This window comes from Zeugodacus cucurbitae, chromosome 6 (genome assembly GCF_028554725.1).
Source record: "Zeugodacus cucurbitae isolate PBARC_wt_2022May chromosome 6, idZeuCucr1.2, whole genome shotgun sequence".
NCBI lineage: Eukaryota > Metazoa > Arthropoda > Insecta > Diptera > Tephritidae > Zeugodacus > Zeugodacus cucurbitae.
Window position 1 is genome coordinate 49,916,698 of NC_071671.1, and position 16,886 is coordinate 49,933,583.

The 16,886-nt window shown below is 37.6% G+C and overlaps 3 protein-coding genes across 7 annotated transcripts in view; 2 read left to right on the plus strand and 1 right to left on the minus strand.

Moving 5' to 3' along the window:
* The window catches only part of LOC105217381 (acetyl-CoA carboxylase), a 26,875-nt gene extending 18,637 nt beyond the window's left edge, over positions 1 to 8,238 (plus strand). For 3 of the 5 annotated variants that reach the window (XM_029043538.2, XM_029043537.2, XM_029043536.2), the window contains exons 6-19: positions 72 to 2,980; positions 3,051 to 3,322; positions 3,390 to 3,648; positions 3,725 to 4,087; positions 4,162 to 4,464; positions 4,533 to 4,703; positions 4,785 to 5,213; positions 5,293 to 5,380; positions 5,457 to 5,633; positions 5,762 to 5,955; positions 6,018 to 6,428; positions 6,555 to 6,902; positions 6,975 to 7,109; positions 7,181 to 8,238. In XM_029043538.2, the coding sequence (XP_028899371.2) occupies positions 72 to 2,980; positions 3,051 to 3,322; positions 3,390 to 3,648; positions 3,725 to 4,087; positions 4,162 to 4,464; positions 4,533 to 4,703; positions 4,785 to 5,213; positions 5,293 to 5,380; positions 5,457 to 5,633; positions 5,762 to 5,955; positions 6,018 to 6,428; positions 6,555 to 6,902; positions 6,975 to 7,109; positions 7,181 to 7,318 (6,197 nt within the window). In that variant the 3' untranslated portion in view covers positions 7,319 to 8,238. The remainder of the gene's footprint in view (positions 1 to 71; positions 2,981 to 3,050; positions 3,323 to 3,389; positions 3,649 to 3,724; positions 4,088 to 4,161; positions 4,465 to 4,532; positions 4,704 to 4,784; positions 5,214 to 5,292; positions 5,381 to 5,456; positions 5,634 to 5,761; positions 5,956 to 6,017; positions 6,429 to 6,554; positions 6,903 to 6,974; positions 7,110 to 7,180) is intronic. The other 2 variants (XM_011192350.3, XM_011192354.3) reach the window with 1 other exon arrangement.
* LOC105217380 (COP9 signalosome complex subunit 4) lies at positions 7,309 to 10,868 on the minus strand. The gene is made up of 2 exons (XM_011192349.3): positions 10,023 to 10,868; positions 7,309 to 9,959 (listed from the first exon to the last, which is right to left on the minus strand). Exons 1-2 carry the CDS (start codon positions 10,581 to 10,583, stop codon positions 9,297 to 9,299), a joined length of 1,224 nt encoding a protein of 407 aa, XP_011190651.1. The 5' UTR covers positions 10,584 to 10,868; the 3' UTR covers positions 7,309 to 9,296.
* Positions 10,869 to 11,028: 160 nt separating this feature from the next.
* Positions 11,029 to 16,384, plus strand: LOC105217379 (PX domain-containing protein kinase-like protein). Its single transcript, XM_011192348.3, has 8 exons — positions 11,029 to 11,349; positions 11,600 to 11,885; positions 12,567 to 12,990; positions 13,060 to 13,238; positions 13,298 to 13,537; positions 13,601 to 13,917; positions 14,144 to 14,357; positions 14,420 to 16,384. Exons 1-8 carry the CDS (start codon positions 11,248 to 11,250, stop codon positions 14,677 to 14,679), a joined length of 2,022 nt encoding a protein of 673 aa, XP_011190650.2. The 5' UTR covers positions 11,029 to 11,247; the 3' UTR covers positions 14,680 to 16,384.
* Positions 16,385 to 16,886: the final 502 nt, after the last annotated feature.

Here is a 16,886-nt window from a genome sequence, read left to right on the forward strand (position 1 = left end):
ATGTAAAGAGTGTAAATATTTTTTATCAAAACTCATTAAAATTTAAATGATTTCATTACTCTTTCCGACAGGTTTCCCGGTGATGGTTAAAGCATCCGAAGGTGGTGGCGGTAAAGGTATACGTCGTGTCGATAGCGAAGGTGAATTTCCAGCGCTCTTCCGTCAGGTGCAAGCCGAGGTGCCCGGTTCACCCATATTCGTGATGAAGCTCGCACGCGGTGCCCGGCATCTTGAGGTGCAATTGCTTGCCGATCAGTACGGCAATGCGATCAGTTTGTTCGGACGTGATTGTTCGATACAGCGTCGTCATCAGAAGATTATTGAAGAGGCACCGGCGATTGTGGCACAACCCGAAGTGTTTGAGGATATGGAGAAAGCCGCTGTGCGTCTGGCGAAAATGGTTGGATACGTAAGCGCCGGTACGGTGGAGTATCTGTACGACCCAGATGGCCAATACTATTTCCTTGAGTTGAATCCACGTCTGCAAGTGGAGCATCCTTGCACAGAGATGGTGGCGGATGTGAATTTGCCCGCCGCACAGTTGCAAATCGGTATGGGTATCCCGTTGTATCGTTTGAAAGATATTCGTCTCTTATACGGTGAATCACCGTGGGGTTCATCGGTTATTAATTTCGAACTTCCTGAGAATAAACCACAACCATCGGGACATGTAATTGCTGCACGTATCACTTCCGAGAATCCCGATGAAGGTTTCAAACCCAGTTCGGGTACCGTGCAGGAGTTGAATTTCCGATCGAGTAAAAATGTATGGGGTTACTTCAGTGTCGCCGCTTCCGGTGGTTTACACGAATATGCCGATTCGCAGTTTGGTCATTGTTTCTCCTGGGGAGAAAATCGTCAACAGGCGCGTGAAAATCTAGTCATTGCGCTGAAGGAACTTTCGATTCGTGGTGATTTCCGTACAACAGTTGAATATTTGATAACTCTGTTGGAGACCAACAGCTTCTTGGATAACACAATTGATACCGCTTGGTTGGATGCTTTGATTGCTGAGCGTGTACAATCGGAGAAACCCGATATTCTATTGGGTGTCGTCTGTGGTGCATTGCATATTGCCGATCGCCAGATCAACGAAGCATTCTCCAGCTTTCAGACATCGCTCGAGAAGGGTCAGATACAAGCCGCTAATACGCTGACAAATGTAGTCGATGTTGAGCTGATAAACGAGGGTCTGCGGTACAAGGTGCAGGCCGCCAAAAGTGGCGCAAATTCTTACTTTCTACTCATGAATAACTCCTACAAAGAGGTGGAAATACATCGTTTGTCTGACGGTGGTCTCCTGATATCATTAGAAGGCGCCTCTTATACCACCTACATGAAAGAGGAAGTGGATCGTTATCGTCTGGTAATTGGTAATCAAACTTGTGTTTTTGAAAAAGAAAACGATCCTTCACTATTGCGCAGTTTATCTGCTGGTAAGTTGATTAACTTGCTGATAGAAGATGGCGCCCATGTTGCTAAGGGACAAGCCTACGCCGAAATTGAGGTTATGAAAATGGTTATGACACTCACCTCACAAGAGGCGGGCACAGTTTCGTTCTTACGTCGCCCCGGTGCCGTGCTCGATGCTGGCTCACTTATCGGCCATTTGGAATTGGATGACCCTTCACTGGTGACCAAAGCGCAACCGTACAAGAATCCCTTCCCACTATCTGAGAATACACAAGTGCCTGAGAAGCTGAATCGTGCGCACAACTTGTATAAATCCGTTTTGGAGAATACCTTGGCCGGTTACTGTCTACCCGAACCGTATAACGCACAACGTTTGCGCGATGTCATCGAAAAATTCATGACCAGCTTGCGTGACGCTTCATTACCCCTGCTCGAATTGCAAGAGGTAATCGCCTCCATATCGGGCCGCATACCAGTTTCTGTGGAGAAGAAGATACGCAAGTTGATGACACTGTATGAGCGTAACATTACCAGTGTGCTGGCACAATTCCCCTCACAGCAAATTGCCGCAGTCATCGATAGTCACGCTGCCACTTTGCAGAAACGCACCGACCGTGATGTCTTCTTCCTCACCACACAAAGTATTGTGCAGCTGGTGCAACGCTATCGCAATGGTATCAGGGGACGCATGAAGGCCGTCGTACATGAATTGTTGCGCCAATACTATGAGGTCGAGTCCCAGTTCCAGCATGGTCACTATGATAAATGTGTCGCCTTGGTGCGTGAGAACAGCAAGGATGACATGCAGAAGGTCGTGAACACCATCTTTTCGCATGCGCAAGTCTCGAAGAAGAATCTACTAGTCACACTGCTGATCGATCATTTGTGGTCCTTTGAGCCGGGTCTAACTGATGAGCTTGCAAATACGCTGAGTGAATTGACTTCGTTAAATCGTGCCGAACACTCACGCGTCGCTTTGCGTTGCCGACAAGTGCTTATTGCCGCTCATCAACCCGCCTACGAACTGCGTCACAATCAAATGGAATCGATTTTCCTGTCTGCAGTCGATATGTACGGACATGACTTCCATCCGGAGAATCTGCAACGCCTGATCTTGTCGGAGACGTCGATATTTGATATTTTACACGATTTCTTCTATCACACGAATCGTCAAGTCTGCAATGCAGCGCTAGAGGTGTATGTGCGACGTGCCTACACTTCGTACGAGCTCACCTGCTTGCAGCACTTGGAGTTATCGGGCGGTTTACCGTTGGTGCACTTCCAATTTTTGTTACCCACCGCACATCCTAATAGGTATGTACACAAAATTATAATTATCTCGAACATTATAATTGCAATTAAAATACTAAATTCCATAACTGCTTACAGACTCTTCCCACGCATGCTGCAGGATAACGGCGAACCACCAGAGAAACTTCTTGGCTCATCGTTCATGCGTACTGGTTGCATGGCCGCCTTCGATTCGTTTGATCACTTCGAAATGCACTCGGATGAAATTCTGGATCTGTTGGAGGACTATGCCTCACCTGCCTTTGTTAGCGCAAAGGTAAGTTAATATTTTTGTTTGTATTAAAAAATCTCCATCACATACCTTTGTCGTTTATTTATTCTCTTAGATTTTGGAAGCTGTTGAGGCCGTTGATTCCATTTCTGATGGCCGCTTGAGCACATCCATCAATGTCTCACTCTCCGATCCAATTACTCGCGCCAACGCCGTGGAAGAGGCAAAATCCACCGAGCCCATACACATTATAAGTGTTGCCGTACGTGATAACGGTGATATGGATGATTTGCAAATGGCGCACATATTTGGTAGCTTCTGTAAGTTGCACCGTGATGAGCTCTTCCAACGCCGCATACGACGCATCACCTTTGCCGCTTTGAAAAAGTAATTAATAAATGTCATAAATTCCCTAAATACTGATTTAATTCATTATATTTGTATTTGATTGTAGACGCCAATTCCCGAAATTCTTCACTTACCGTGCCCGTGACAATTTCGAAGAGGACAGAATATACCGCCACTTGGAGCCCGCTTGTGCGTTCCAACTCGAACTGAATCGCATGAAATCATATGAACTGGAAGCTTTGCCGACGGCAAATCAAAAAATGCATCTCTATTTGGGTAAGGCCAAGGGCTCAAAGAGTCAAGAGGTCACCGATTATCGTTTCTTCATACGCTCCATTATACGCCATTCGGATCTGATCACTAAGGTAGTTATCGAATATATTAAAGAAATATTTTTTTAATTTGTCATTAAACCCCGCTTTATCTTTTCTTTTCGTAAAGGAAGCGTCATTTGAATATTTACAAAACGAAGGCGAACGTGTTTTGCTCGAATCAATGGACGAGTTGGAAGTGGCCTTCTCACATCCGCATGCCAAACGCACCGATTGCAATCACATATTCCTCAATTTCGTGCCAACCGTTATAATGGATCCGGCGAAAATCGAAGAATCCGTTACCAAAATGATCATGCGCTACGGACCACGTCTATGGAAACTGCGTGTGTTGCAAGCTGAGCTTAAAATGTTGATCAGACAATCACCACAATCACCTACACAGGCCATACGCTTGTGCATTGCCAACGATTCGGGTTACTTTTTAGACATTGCCATGTACACAGAGGTCACAGATCCAGATACGGGCATTGTAAGTAGCGCGCATGTCTACTCAGGCTTGAGTTTATGAATACTAACGAATTTATATTTCCATTTTTTTATTAGATCAAATTCAAGGCCTACGGCGAAAAGCAGGGCTCACTACATGGGCATCCGATTTCTACACCTTACATGACCAAAGATTTCCTGCAACAAAAACGCTTCCAGGCACAACAGAACGGCACCACATATGCCTATGATATACCCGATATGTTCCGTCAAATGACAGAGCGCCATTGGAAGGAATACTCGAAGGCACGCTCCACCGTGGACATAAGAATACCGGACAAAATTTTGCTGGAGTGCATGGAACTGGTGTTGGATGATGATAATCTCGTTGAGATGCAGCGCTTACCAGGCGAGAATAATGTGAGTATTTCATGACCTCATATTAAATTTCAAGACATTAATATTGTCCAATTACTTTCGGAATACAGTGTGGCATGGTTGCCTGGCGCATTGTGCTGGCCACACCCGAGTACCCAGAGGGACGTGAAATGGTTGTGATTGCCAATGACTTGACATCGTTTATGGGCTCTTTCGGCATCAAAGAAGATGTGCTCTTCCATAAAGCATCGATATTGGCACGCGCCAGAAAGGTGCCTAGGGTAAGTTAAATTTTTCCTGTTTTTTTTTTTACTCTCTTGAGAGAGTTTCTTAATAAATGAAATGCTTGCTTAACATTTCAGATTTACATTTCGGTGAACAGTGGTGCACGTATCGGTTTGGCCGAGGAGGTGAAATCAATGTTTAAGGTGGCATGGGAAGATCCCGAAGAGCCGGACAAGGGTTTCAAATATCTCTACTTGACCACCGAGGATTACACGAAAATCGCCAATTTGAATTCCGTGCGCGCCATACTCATCGAAGATGAGGGTGAACCGCGTTACAAGATCACCGACATCATCGGCAAGGAGGACAGTTTGGGTGTGGAGAATTTACGCTATGCCGGTCTGATTGCTGGCGAGACATCGCAGGCGTATAACGAAATTGTCACAATGTCAATGGTGACGTGCCGTACCATCGGTATTGGTTCGTATTTGGTTCGTTTGGGTCAACGTGTCATACAAATTGATAATTCACACATTATTCTCACTGGTTATGCTGCGCTCAATAAGGTGGGTTGTTCAAATTCTTTGCGCGCTCATTTTTAACGTGGCGTCATTTTTATATATATTATTTTATTTTATTTAACAGTTGCTTGGTCGCAAAGTGTACGCTTCCAATAATCAATTGGGTGGTGTGCAGATCATGTACAACAACGGTGTCACACATAAGACTGAAGGTAGATTTCGAGATTTTGTTTTTATTTTTTGTTGTTGTTATATGCAAATTTAACGCAAACTATTTACCGTTAACAGCCTTGGATCTCGACGGTGTGTATACGCTACTGCAATGGCTTTCATACATTCCAGCATACATCGGTTGTGATTTGCCGATTGTATTGCCAAACGATCGCATCGATCGTTCTATAGATTTTATGCCAACAAAATCGCCATATGACCCCAGATGGATGTTGGCTGGACGCGTAAATCCAGGTAATAATTGAATGCGAGTGTACCAAATTTTCGGTTCTGCCCATACTTGTTATTCTTATTATTTTCTTTTTGTTTGTTGTTGTATGTATAATGTATTTCAAATTTTTCTCATTCGCACCATTATTTAGTTAATCCCAATGAATGGGAGAATGGTTTCTTCGATCGTGACAGTTGGGCTGAGATTATGTCGACGTGGGCGAAAACCGTTGTAACGGGACGCGCTCGCTTGGGTGGTGTGCCGGTTGGTGTTATTGCCGCTGAAACGCGTACGGTTGAAGTGGAATTGCCAGCAGATCCCGCTAATTTAGACTCTGAAGCCAAAGTAAGCATAACGGCGCTCGCAACAAAAACAATTCGATTTTAATTGAATTTCTCACCTTTTAGACACTTCAACAAGCTGGACAAGTCTGGTATCCAGATTCTGCATATAAGACAGCGCAAGCCATTAAAGATTTCGGACGCGAAGAGTTGCCATTGGTTATATTCGCCAACTGGCGTGGTTTCTCCGGTGGCATGAAAGATATGTACGAGCAGATTCTCAAATTCGGCGCTTACATTGTGGATGGTTTGCGTGAATACAAAAAGCCGGTCATTGTCTATCTGCCGCCAAATGCCGAGTTGCGTGGTGGTGCCTGGGCCGTCTTGGATTCGCTAATTAATCCACGTTACATGGAGACCTATGCAGATCCAGAGGCGCGCGGTGGTGTGTTGGAGCCGGAGGGTATAGTCGAGATCAAGTACAAAGAGAAGGATTTGTTGAAGACAATCCATCGCTTGGACACAACGACAATTGCGGTGAGTTAGCGCCACCAACTTTTTTATTTTTTTGTTATTTTTTTCTCTATTATTATTTTTAATTTTTTTTCTTTCATTTTATTTTTTATTTTATTTTATTTGTTTTATTTTTTTCGTCATTCACAGCTCAAGAAAGAGTTGGAAGAACTCATCGCTGCCGGTGATAAAATCCAAGCTGCCGTCGTTGAGGAGAAACTAAAGACACGCATCTCACAATTGATGCACGTTTACCACACGGTGGCCGTGCATTTTGCCGATCTGCATGACACACCCGAACGTATGCTGGAGAAGGAATGTATTAGCGAAATTATACCATGGCGCGAGTCTAGACGTCTACTGTATTGGCGCTTGCGTCGTTTGCTGCTCGAGGATGCGTTCATAAAGCGGATAATCAAAGAGCAAGAGAGTCTATCGGTGGGTCAAGCAAAACAAATGTTGCGACGCTGGTTGGTGGAGGATCGTGGTGCCATGGATGTAAGTATTCAATTAAAATCAGTGAATGAATCAGTGACATGAAGTAACTTTTTCAATTCTCTCTCCGTTTAGGCGTACATCTGGGATAAAAACGAGGAGATGGTGCATTGGTATGAGGAACAGAAGCGACCAGATTCACTTGTCACCAAGAATATTAACGCTGTGAAACAGGATGCTATAATCTCGAAAATCACCGAAATGCTGGAGGTACTATCATTTTTACTTTTATCAGTTTACATATTTACTTATATTAATAATATTTCTCGTTTATCTTTTAGGATTGCCCGCATGTTGCTTTAGATGCTGTTGTAAGCATATGTCAAGGTCTGACGCCCATGAACCGTGGCGCTGTGGTGCGCACATTAACGCAATTAGAGTTGAATGAGGAGACGACGGCTTCAAATACGCAGGGATGATATCGCGCATATTAATGAATTAATATTGTTGTATTTGTATATATAAGACTTGTGTTATGTTGATGCATTGACTTCCAAAACGGTTTATGTGACACAACTACTACATGCGCACATACAAACATACTTATTCTATTCATACACAATAACAACAACTGCAACACTCAACGAAGTTTAGTCCCTTACATATGTAGCAAAACTAGCAAAACTGTACTGTTAATACTTTTAGATAAGCGTACATAGGTGAACGAGTGACCAACACATCTCACGTTCACAGCTTCGTGCCGACACACTTCGTATACGCTTTGTTAATGCAAATTGTTTAATTTTCTATTTCACGCTAATTTAGTTTATTTTTATGTACATTGGCTTTATTAAATAATGAATTATTTAATATAAAATATGCATATGTAACTAACGACAGCTTGTTAATGCGTTTACTATTCATATTTATTAAGAAAGTTACTACCAAAAAAAGAGAATAATAACAACTGAAGGAAAAAAGCAGAATGGCAGCACAATACTAATGACTAGTTACAATTTACATAATATATACATAAATTAATACATAAAGCGGGTTGTCAAACCATGTTTGATATATACATATAATTTAGTACAGTGTATCTTATAGCATACTTTTTTTTTTGAATTGTTAAAAATGTACAAAAAATAATGAAAAATAATTAGAAACAAAAAAAAACAAAAAACCTTAATATATAGTAATAGAAAACTTTTCAAATGCATACATACTCTATTTAGTTGTGTAACAAGTGTGAATTAACGAACAAAGTGGATGTTAACTATTGTAAATTACATAAAAAAAAATTAAACAAGTTTTAAATTATCCACAGACACTAAAATTATGTCTAGCCTAAGGCTAATTAATATATAATAAATGGAAATATAAATTAGTAAAAAACAAATCGCAGCATTATTTTTTTTTAGAAATATATATAAAAGGGAACATGCTCTCTAATACTTTTCTGGCGATTGATGTTATTCTAGTAGAGCTGTTTTCATACTCAAGCAACAAAGTTGCTAAGAGAGTATTATAGTTTTGTTCACATAACGGTTGTTTGTAAGTTATAAAACTAAACGAGTTAGATATAGGGTTATGTATATCAAAATGATCAGGAGTTGAAATCCGGATGTCTATCTGTCCGTCCGTCCATCTGTACGTGCAACGGATAACTTAAGTAAAAACTAAGATATCTTGATGAAACTTGATACACATGTTTCTTTGGACCGTAAGAGGGTTGCGAAATCGGACCATTGCCATTGAAATCCGAAAACCTATAAATCTCTCATATATCTTAATTTAATTCAGAGGGAATGTTTTTCTTCTAATAGTGTGTCTCTGTATCAAAAAATGGTTAAAATCTGGCCATAACTTCCCCTAGCTCCAATATACCTAATGAAAGGCTTTTCAAAAATACGGTGGTATATCGGTTAATATGTGAGATCTCTTAGGAAAATTAAGTGAGCGTGTATAATGTACAATAGTGTGTGGTGAAAATGAGTGAAATCGGTTCAGGAATTACTTCAGCCCTCATATACTATATATGATGATTTTCGTTATTCCCTTGGACTTTATGCCGAATACGAGTATATGGGTCAAATTGTGTGTTATCTTAATAAAATTACATCAATAAATAGCGAGAGTGTAAAATGTTCGGTTGCACCCGAACTTAGCCTTTCCTAATATGTTGTTATAACTGCTGAAGGGCGACGATTATTTTTTAAGGTTAAGGTTAAAGCAATTATTAAACGTTTGCAAATGTATGCCAAATATCCAAAATCAAAACCTTTTTTAAATTCAATTATAATATAAAAATGTATTTTTTCCGGTTTTTTATTTTTATTTTTCATTAAATTAATGTGAAATATGAGGCCGTCTCAAAAAAATATTTAAACCCAAAAACAAACATATCTTTTTGAAAATGTCTCGTGTGTATAAGATAAGATATATCATTTAAACGTATCAGTTCAAAGTATCCAATGTATTTGTCATCCAGTTCGGCTCAGCCGCTGCGATCTTTTCAATAATAGAGTTGACTTGATAGCATAACGATTGGATTTGGCGATCCCATTGTGGCAACACCTCACGACTCTCAAAATGCACAAGACCGGATATTTGATCTATATGCCCGTTCATACGCTCCTCGGTAATCATTTGCGAAGCAATGTTTTCAGCCTTTGCAGCTGGTATATCAAGTAATGCGCCCAGTTCCTCAAATGTTATATTATTATAGAGTTTACTAGCAGAAAGCAAATTGTGCTCAAATACAGCACGATCCAGTATAGATGAGCCGTCAACGGTTATAGCTTTTTGATGCGGTTGCAGCAACGCTTCGAATTCTTTTAATTCCGAACGTCGAATTATGCGATCTAAATACATTTTCTCAAGTATAGAATAGGCTGGTAGCTGTTGACAACGTTCGTCTTTGAAAAGTGTTGCCAACATGCGTGAGCGTTGCTGTCCTGCAGAAGCTAATACAGTGCAAATTAAAGCACTTCTTAACGCATCCATGCGATCACTTTCGCTCATCGTTTTGCGATAGGACAGTTCGTTATAGCGTTGTGCAGCCTCAATGAATTTTCGACGATAGTCCAAGACATGAGCGTAGCATTTTTTGTAAAGCACCTACAAAAGAATTCCGTTTTTAATTAGTATGTTTCTGTATTTAAAATAAAATTAATTATTCACCTGTAACTCTTCATCAGTCGTCTCAGTTTGCAACAAGGATGCACGATTTATATAAAACTCAGCTTGGGCAGAATCATCGTCCTTTAAGTAGAGACTAGCAATTTTTAAATATGTTTTGAGCTTATAACCGACTGGGTACTGCTTTTGGCCAGTCTCTAGTGGTATGCCAACCAGCACATTAGCAGCATCACGCCAAAGTTGATTGCGCTCATAAATATCGGCTAAATGTTGCCGTATACCGGCTACTTGCTCTTCAAAGGATATCACACGCGGTTGCACCTTCTCCAGCGTAAAATGTGAGACTTGTCGCGAAATTTCATCAGACAATTTGCACAAAGAGTTGCTAACGTCATTAAGTATTTGCCTTGAAATGACCAAGCTGACATGCTCATTGACTATGGCTTCCACGAACAGCTTTAAGGTGTCCACAAGTTCACTGCCTGTATTGTTGAGCACCATTACTAGCAGTTGCCGGTACTTGTCTGCTTGCTCTTTGTGTGTGCCCGAAAAATTTGCGAGCGCCATAAGCTGCGTACGCAGAGCACTTGTACCGATAGACATTTTGTAGAGTTTAATCTTTAATATAGCTTCCACAAAATGTGTACAAATTAAAAATAGCAACTTATTAAACTATTTACAACAGTTTCCTACTTGTTTCTGCAATTTTATGTTATCATGCAATTTCTTTACCGACTGACTTCCAACAAGATTGCCACTTGGAGAAAATATCGCGCTTAATTTAGTGTTACCGGAAAATCTTTGTTCACATTTCAATTATTGCTCTATTTTTGAAAACAATTTTTAAATAAATTTCTGCGACACAATTCAATAGGTTATTTATTAAAGGCTGTTAGAATAAAATTGTTCTGATGAGTTCATTGAAATATTTATAGAAAAATCTTTTATCAAAATAATTGTGAATGCAATGAAAAGAGGAAGCATGTATACTTTGTATTTTTTTCTTTTTTTTAATGTAGACCCATTCACAAAGTCAATTAGCTATTGTTCACAGAAGTGATTACACATTTAAGTCAGCAGGTGTTATAGTGAAAATTTCCAATCAAGTTTTTTTAATAATTCCTTTTAAATCGTACGCCAATACTTTAACATTTTAACGGGTCAGTGAAAAAAGAGAATAGCGATAGTCGGCGGCGGATGTGCGCTTGGTATGGATTGTATGCATTGAAAATGGATCCACATTCTAGGAGTACTATTTGGAAGACCAATGGCAATATTTGAAAGACCCTTCGGTTATAGACACAAACTCGATGACACACAGGCGATAATTTGCGTAATTGAGACAGCACAGGAAGTGAACGGCCACACGGTAATTGGAAAAATCATATTTTCAAACATTTACCACAAGCATATGAGACTTCATATGTTCAGATATGTCTGTATAGAACTAGATTTGTACAAGTGTAACAGTGATAGAAAAATCAATATTAAGTGACGCCGTAAGGTGGAAATTTGGGGTGGTGGTAAACGCAATGCCAACAAATAGCATACAATTGAAGAACATAAAATTGTACACAACTATATACACACATATTTTAAAATTTATCTCATCATTCTAGGAGTATTTATTGCGTTTGCAGCGTGGCGCAAATAAAGAAAATTGTTGGAAGATTTTGCGTCGCTACAATGACTTCGCTGAGTTGCACAAATGCCTCTGCATATCTGGTATCGATCTGCCCATGCCAGGCAAAAGGCTTTTTGGTAATATGCGGCCAGACTTCATAGCTGAAAGAAGACAAGCATTACAGGTTTACATAAATACAGTACTAATGAATCCCATTTTGGCATCGTCATTGCCGGCCAAACGGTTCGTCGATCCGGACAGTTACTCGCAATCCTTTCATGGTAAGTGCTTAAATGTCTACACTACTAAATCATTTATAATTAATTACCCACGTTGTTATATACATATACACACAGGCAGTGGTATTGTTCCTAACATAAGCAGTCGCTTGGGTGTCATTAAATTTAATAGGATATATGTTATAAAATTAGTGTAATGTAATGAGGCGCACCCAGTCCCACATGAGATAGCCTGGCATATGTACATAGCTTTGTACATACACGCCATGAATTGTTTGAAGGATTATACACATTTAAGTGCCATGCTCCTGAGTATGGAAAATTACATATGTATACACGAACATTGTCTTGTGAACGGAAGTATGTATGTCGCGTGATTGTTGGGGGGACCTTTGTGTCAACACGAACACGTCATACTTGTGGTATGTACAAACGTGTGTATATATATCGTTTATGCGCATCTGTTGCTTTCTGAGTAATAACAGTGTATATTTGTTTATGAGTCGTTAATTTAAAACTTAAAGCATAAAGATTAAATAAAAATTAGTTATATGAAAATTATGTTGTAGTTACATAAACAAATGATATGATTGGTAATGAAGAAATATTCCTCACGCGTGAGTAATAATCGAAAAAATTAAGACAGTAATCACTAATTATTTAAATCCAATATTTCAACAACATTCATTAATAAAATAACAACAACAATATTATTCCACTTAGATCAAGCAGTGCAAAATGCTATGCTATGTTTACGCAGCGAGGGTATTTGGACATTGGGCGGCACACTTGGTCCCATAGGTTGGCGTTTACGCAAACATTACTTCAAAGTATCACCGAAGCCACCAGAAAAGACTGGCAACAAGTTACTCGTAAAAAGTGGCTCACAAACACATCAAGGCAAACACTTTGCTGCGTCGAGCAGTAATGGTGGTGGGGGTGGTGGTAGCAGTAGTGGCTCAATAGATGGTGGCAATTTAGATCCGTCTGAGCTTGTTTTAGAATGGATCGAATATGGACCCGATAAGTATATAGACGAAAAGGAAATGAGTGGCATACTGAAGAGTCTATCAGGTTTACAGCATCCACATATTGAGCCAATCGTGTATGCGGCACACAACGAGAATGGCTGTATAGCTGTGCGTAGGTGAGACATACATTAATAATTCATTTTTCAACGTTTGTTACTTTTTTAATATTTTGTTATTTTCAACAGATTTTATAAACAAGGCACATTGAAGGATATATTATGTATGGCAACGCCAAAAAATCCATTCCTTAGTAAGTACGGTAATCCAAAGGGCCGAACGGCGCTAACCATGAAACAAGTAGCGATCTATGGACGTCAAATACTGGAGGCTTTAATATTTATACATTCAAAAGGATATCCATATGGTATGTATTTGGCTGAAATACCGTTATACGCATTTTATAAAATTTGTCAAAACCAACAGGTCACTTACATGCCGGCAATATTGTCATCGTTGACGATTGCGTAAAATTATTGGACATCGAGAATTACGTTTTAGGCGTACCCGCATTCTATCGACCTTTCTTTGTGCAGCACAGTAAAATCCACTCTGTCGAAGCTATAGATGTGTACAGCTTTGGACATGTGCTCTTCGAAATGGCTATGGGCTATCCACTGCAGGAATCGGTAGTGCGTCAAATTAACGAATGTCCAGAATCTTTAAGTAAGTTTTACGAGAAATGTCGTTGATTTGCCCAATTTTAATATATATTTAATGCTACTGTAGAGAACCTCTTGGAGAGTATACTGTCAAAAGAGTCAGTTAGAGCTGGTTTACCAACGCTACAGCAACTCATTAGCCATCAATTCTTTGCGCAGCATGCTAGTAGTGCGGCTGGCGGGTTTAGTTGTTGCAATGAAGATTCACGGCGAACGCATTTTAAACTCTCACTAAATGCCAAGGAGTTTTTAAAGCAAGCCGCGCTGAAAGCTGAGTTAAGACTGCGTGAGGAACAAAAATCTGTTAAAAATCAAAAACGTATTGTGCGTGTGCAGGAGATGATGAGCTCCGAGGAGGAGAAACGCAAATCGAAGCAGAGAGCGGTAATTTGTTTTTAAATAAATTCGTATTTTTAATTTAATATTTATTTTTTTTATAAATTAATATTTTTTCATATAATTAATTTTTTGTTTTAAAAATTTATATTTTTTAATATAATTGTTTTTTATAAATTTTTATTTTTTTAATATTAATATTTCATTTATTTTTTTACGTTAGTATGTAATTATTTTGAATGTTAATATTAATATTGATTTAATTTTTTTAAAGAAACTTGAGCATAAACAGTCAAAACTGAAACAACAAGGTTCACTGCAAGCGGGCAATGGGCGTTTATCACTTTCCGCCGCTAGTGGCTCGGCAGCGCTTGGCACTTTTGCCGCTGGCGTCGCACCATTCGAACGCACGGACAGCGTATTAAGTATGCATATGCCAAAGGAGGTGAATACAGCGCCTTCTACTGCTTCCAACACGGACATAAAATGTATGTAAAGTAATTTTTTGTAACAACAACAACAATATATCATTTTCATTTTACTTACAAAGCTCCACCACCTACTCCATTTGTGCAACAACATGCACAAGCGCAACAACAGCAACAAGAGCAGCAGCAGTCGCAACAACAACAACAACAACATTCTGCTACAAAACAAATAACTTTTTTGGCAAATATCGAACGTCAAGCATCAACACCAAATATTTCCACAGACACCGAACAAAGCGGTGATCCCACACGTTCGGCACTCCTAGAGTCGATTTGTAAATTTAATCGTGGCTCATTGCGTAAAGTGCGCTCTAATGACTAGAAATAACTAACCAAAAAATATAGTACATAGCATATACTATAAATATGTATGTACCATATGTTATAAGCGTGCTGAAGAGGACGGGAACCAACTGTTCCTTTTCATATTGTTTCATGCACAATAATTCCAGCCAAATTCAATCACCACCTCCAGAATAAAAGCTTTTATATAATATAACAACACTTTCTAAAATGCAGCATCTAAATATTTAATAGTGAAATCAAAAAAAGAGAAAATAGAAACTCAAAGTAATCGATAATATATATGAATTTTACACGTGCTAGTATCGTTGTTAACGTACATAAATGTATTTAAAGTAAAGTATCAGAACCACTGTTTAATGTCATAATACTAACTGTAAAACTGTATTTCACCAAATATGTAAACAAAATAGTGATTAATATAGTGGAATTCATATATATATATTTATGTATAGTCTATACATATGTATGTACAATTAAGTGTGGTGTTGTCTTTGTAAAGCCTCCATTTACGCTTTTTACATATTTGTCACAATTAGTCAAATGCCATGGAAAAAATATGTATTAAATACTAGTGTTTTTTATACAGTTATGTTTTAACTTTTATTATACAATTTTTTTGAAATCAAAGCTGTTATATATTTTAACTTTTTTTCTACAAATTATTTGAAAATTTATTATTTATGATGATAAAATGATTTAAAAAGAAAGCAAACTTTTTTGCGCAGCTCTTTTATCCAACTTATGGTATTGTTGTTCATTAATGATTTTAAAGACTTCGAAAAAAAAATTCTTTTAAATTGCTTTTATTTAAAACTGTATGCCAAAAATAATTGTTTGTGTTTAACATATTTCTCGAAACAATGTTACTTTATTCAAAACTTTGTTTTTTTTAGACTTAAATATGATTTTGTATAATTTATATATTCTTCTGTAAACAGTTTTATTCTAATTTTAAGTATAATTTTGTTCAATATTTTATACTCGAAACTCAAACCGAAATTTGTACATACATACAAGAAAAACAGTTCCTTCATAAACAACAAATTTTGAAACAACAAAATGCGTATTATTTTCTTTCATTCCATTTAATTTATTTTTTTTTAATGTTTTATTTTATAATAATGATTTAAAAAAAATATTTTTTTCACAATGTGTTCTTTTTAATAATGATTTAAAAAAAAAAATTTACCAATGTTTTATTTTATGAAAATGATTTAAAAAAGTTTTACATTTTTTACCAATTTTTTTATTTTTTAATAATGATTTTAAAAAACTTAAGGTTATACCTTTGTTTTTTAAATTTTAACTTAAAAAATGCATACATTTAGGCGCATTACCACTATTTCAGCTTTTTGTAACTGGGAACTACACACTCGAATATAACTTCGAAATTTCAATATTTATGAAATCTAATTATAAACAATTCCAAAACATATGTTTTTGTTTTATTAAATTTTTTATGTGCTTTAAAATTTGTTTATAAATTAAAATGCTTTATTTTCAAATTTTCTTTTATTTCGAAAATCACTACACATTACTTGAGCACAATTTTACTTAAATAACATAAATTATTAGAATAAAGTAATACTTCGAAAATCAAAAATATTCACCACACATATTAGACGCACTAGCTGCGCTCATTAGATGAATCACTCAATACTCACCATGAAACTTCCAATTCCACTCTTTAGCTACGTATAAAATAGTAATATGAAGAAGCACTCTAAAAAGCACCTTAATCTACTTTTAAGCGCATAAATACATACAAAATATTCAAAATCAAATCAAACGTGCACAAAATTTTCAACTAAAATGATTTTGTTACTAATTTTCAAATCAAAATCACCAACACTTTATAATAACTTAAATATACTTAATTAAATAGAAATGTACCAACGTGATATGCATTAATATTATATTCTATACCCAAATATTTATTTATGTAAATATGTATACAAAAGTATGAATTTATTTTAATGAAATTTACAAAAGTAATCCACAATACTTTTAGTCCACAATTATATTGCAAAAAAAAAAATAATTTTTAGGAGTGTAGAACAACAAACACATTGTGTTATGGCTGGCAAAGGAAACACTAAAATTTTACCAAGCAACGTAATCTAGATTTGTATATATTAATTTTGGAATTTAAACAGAAAGGTAATTTTTATTTTTTTGAAACTTTGAAACCCACCTAACCCCTTAATTCATTAGGTACTCCAT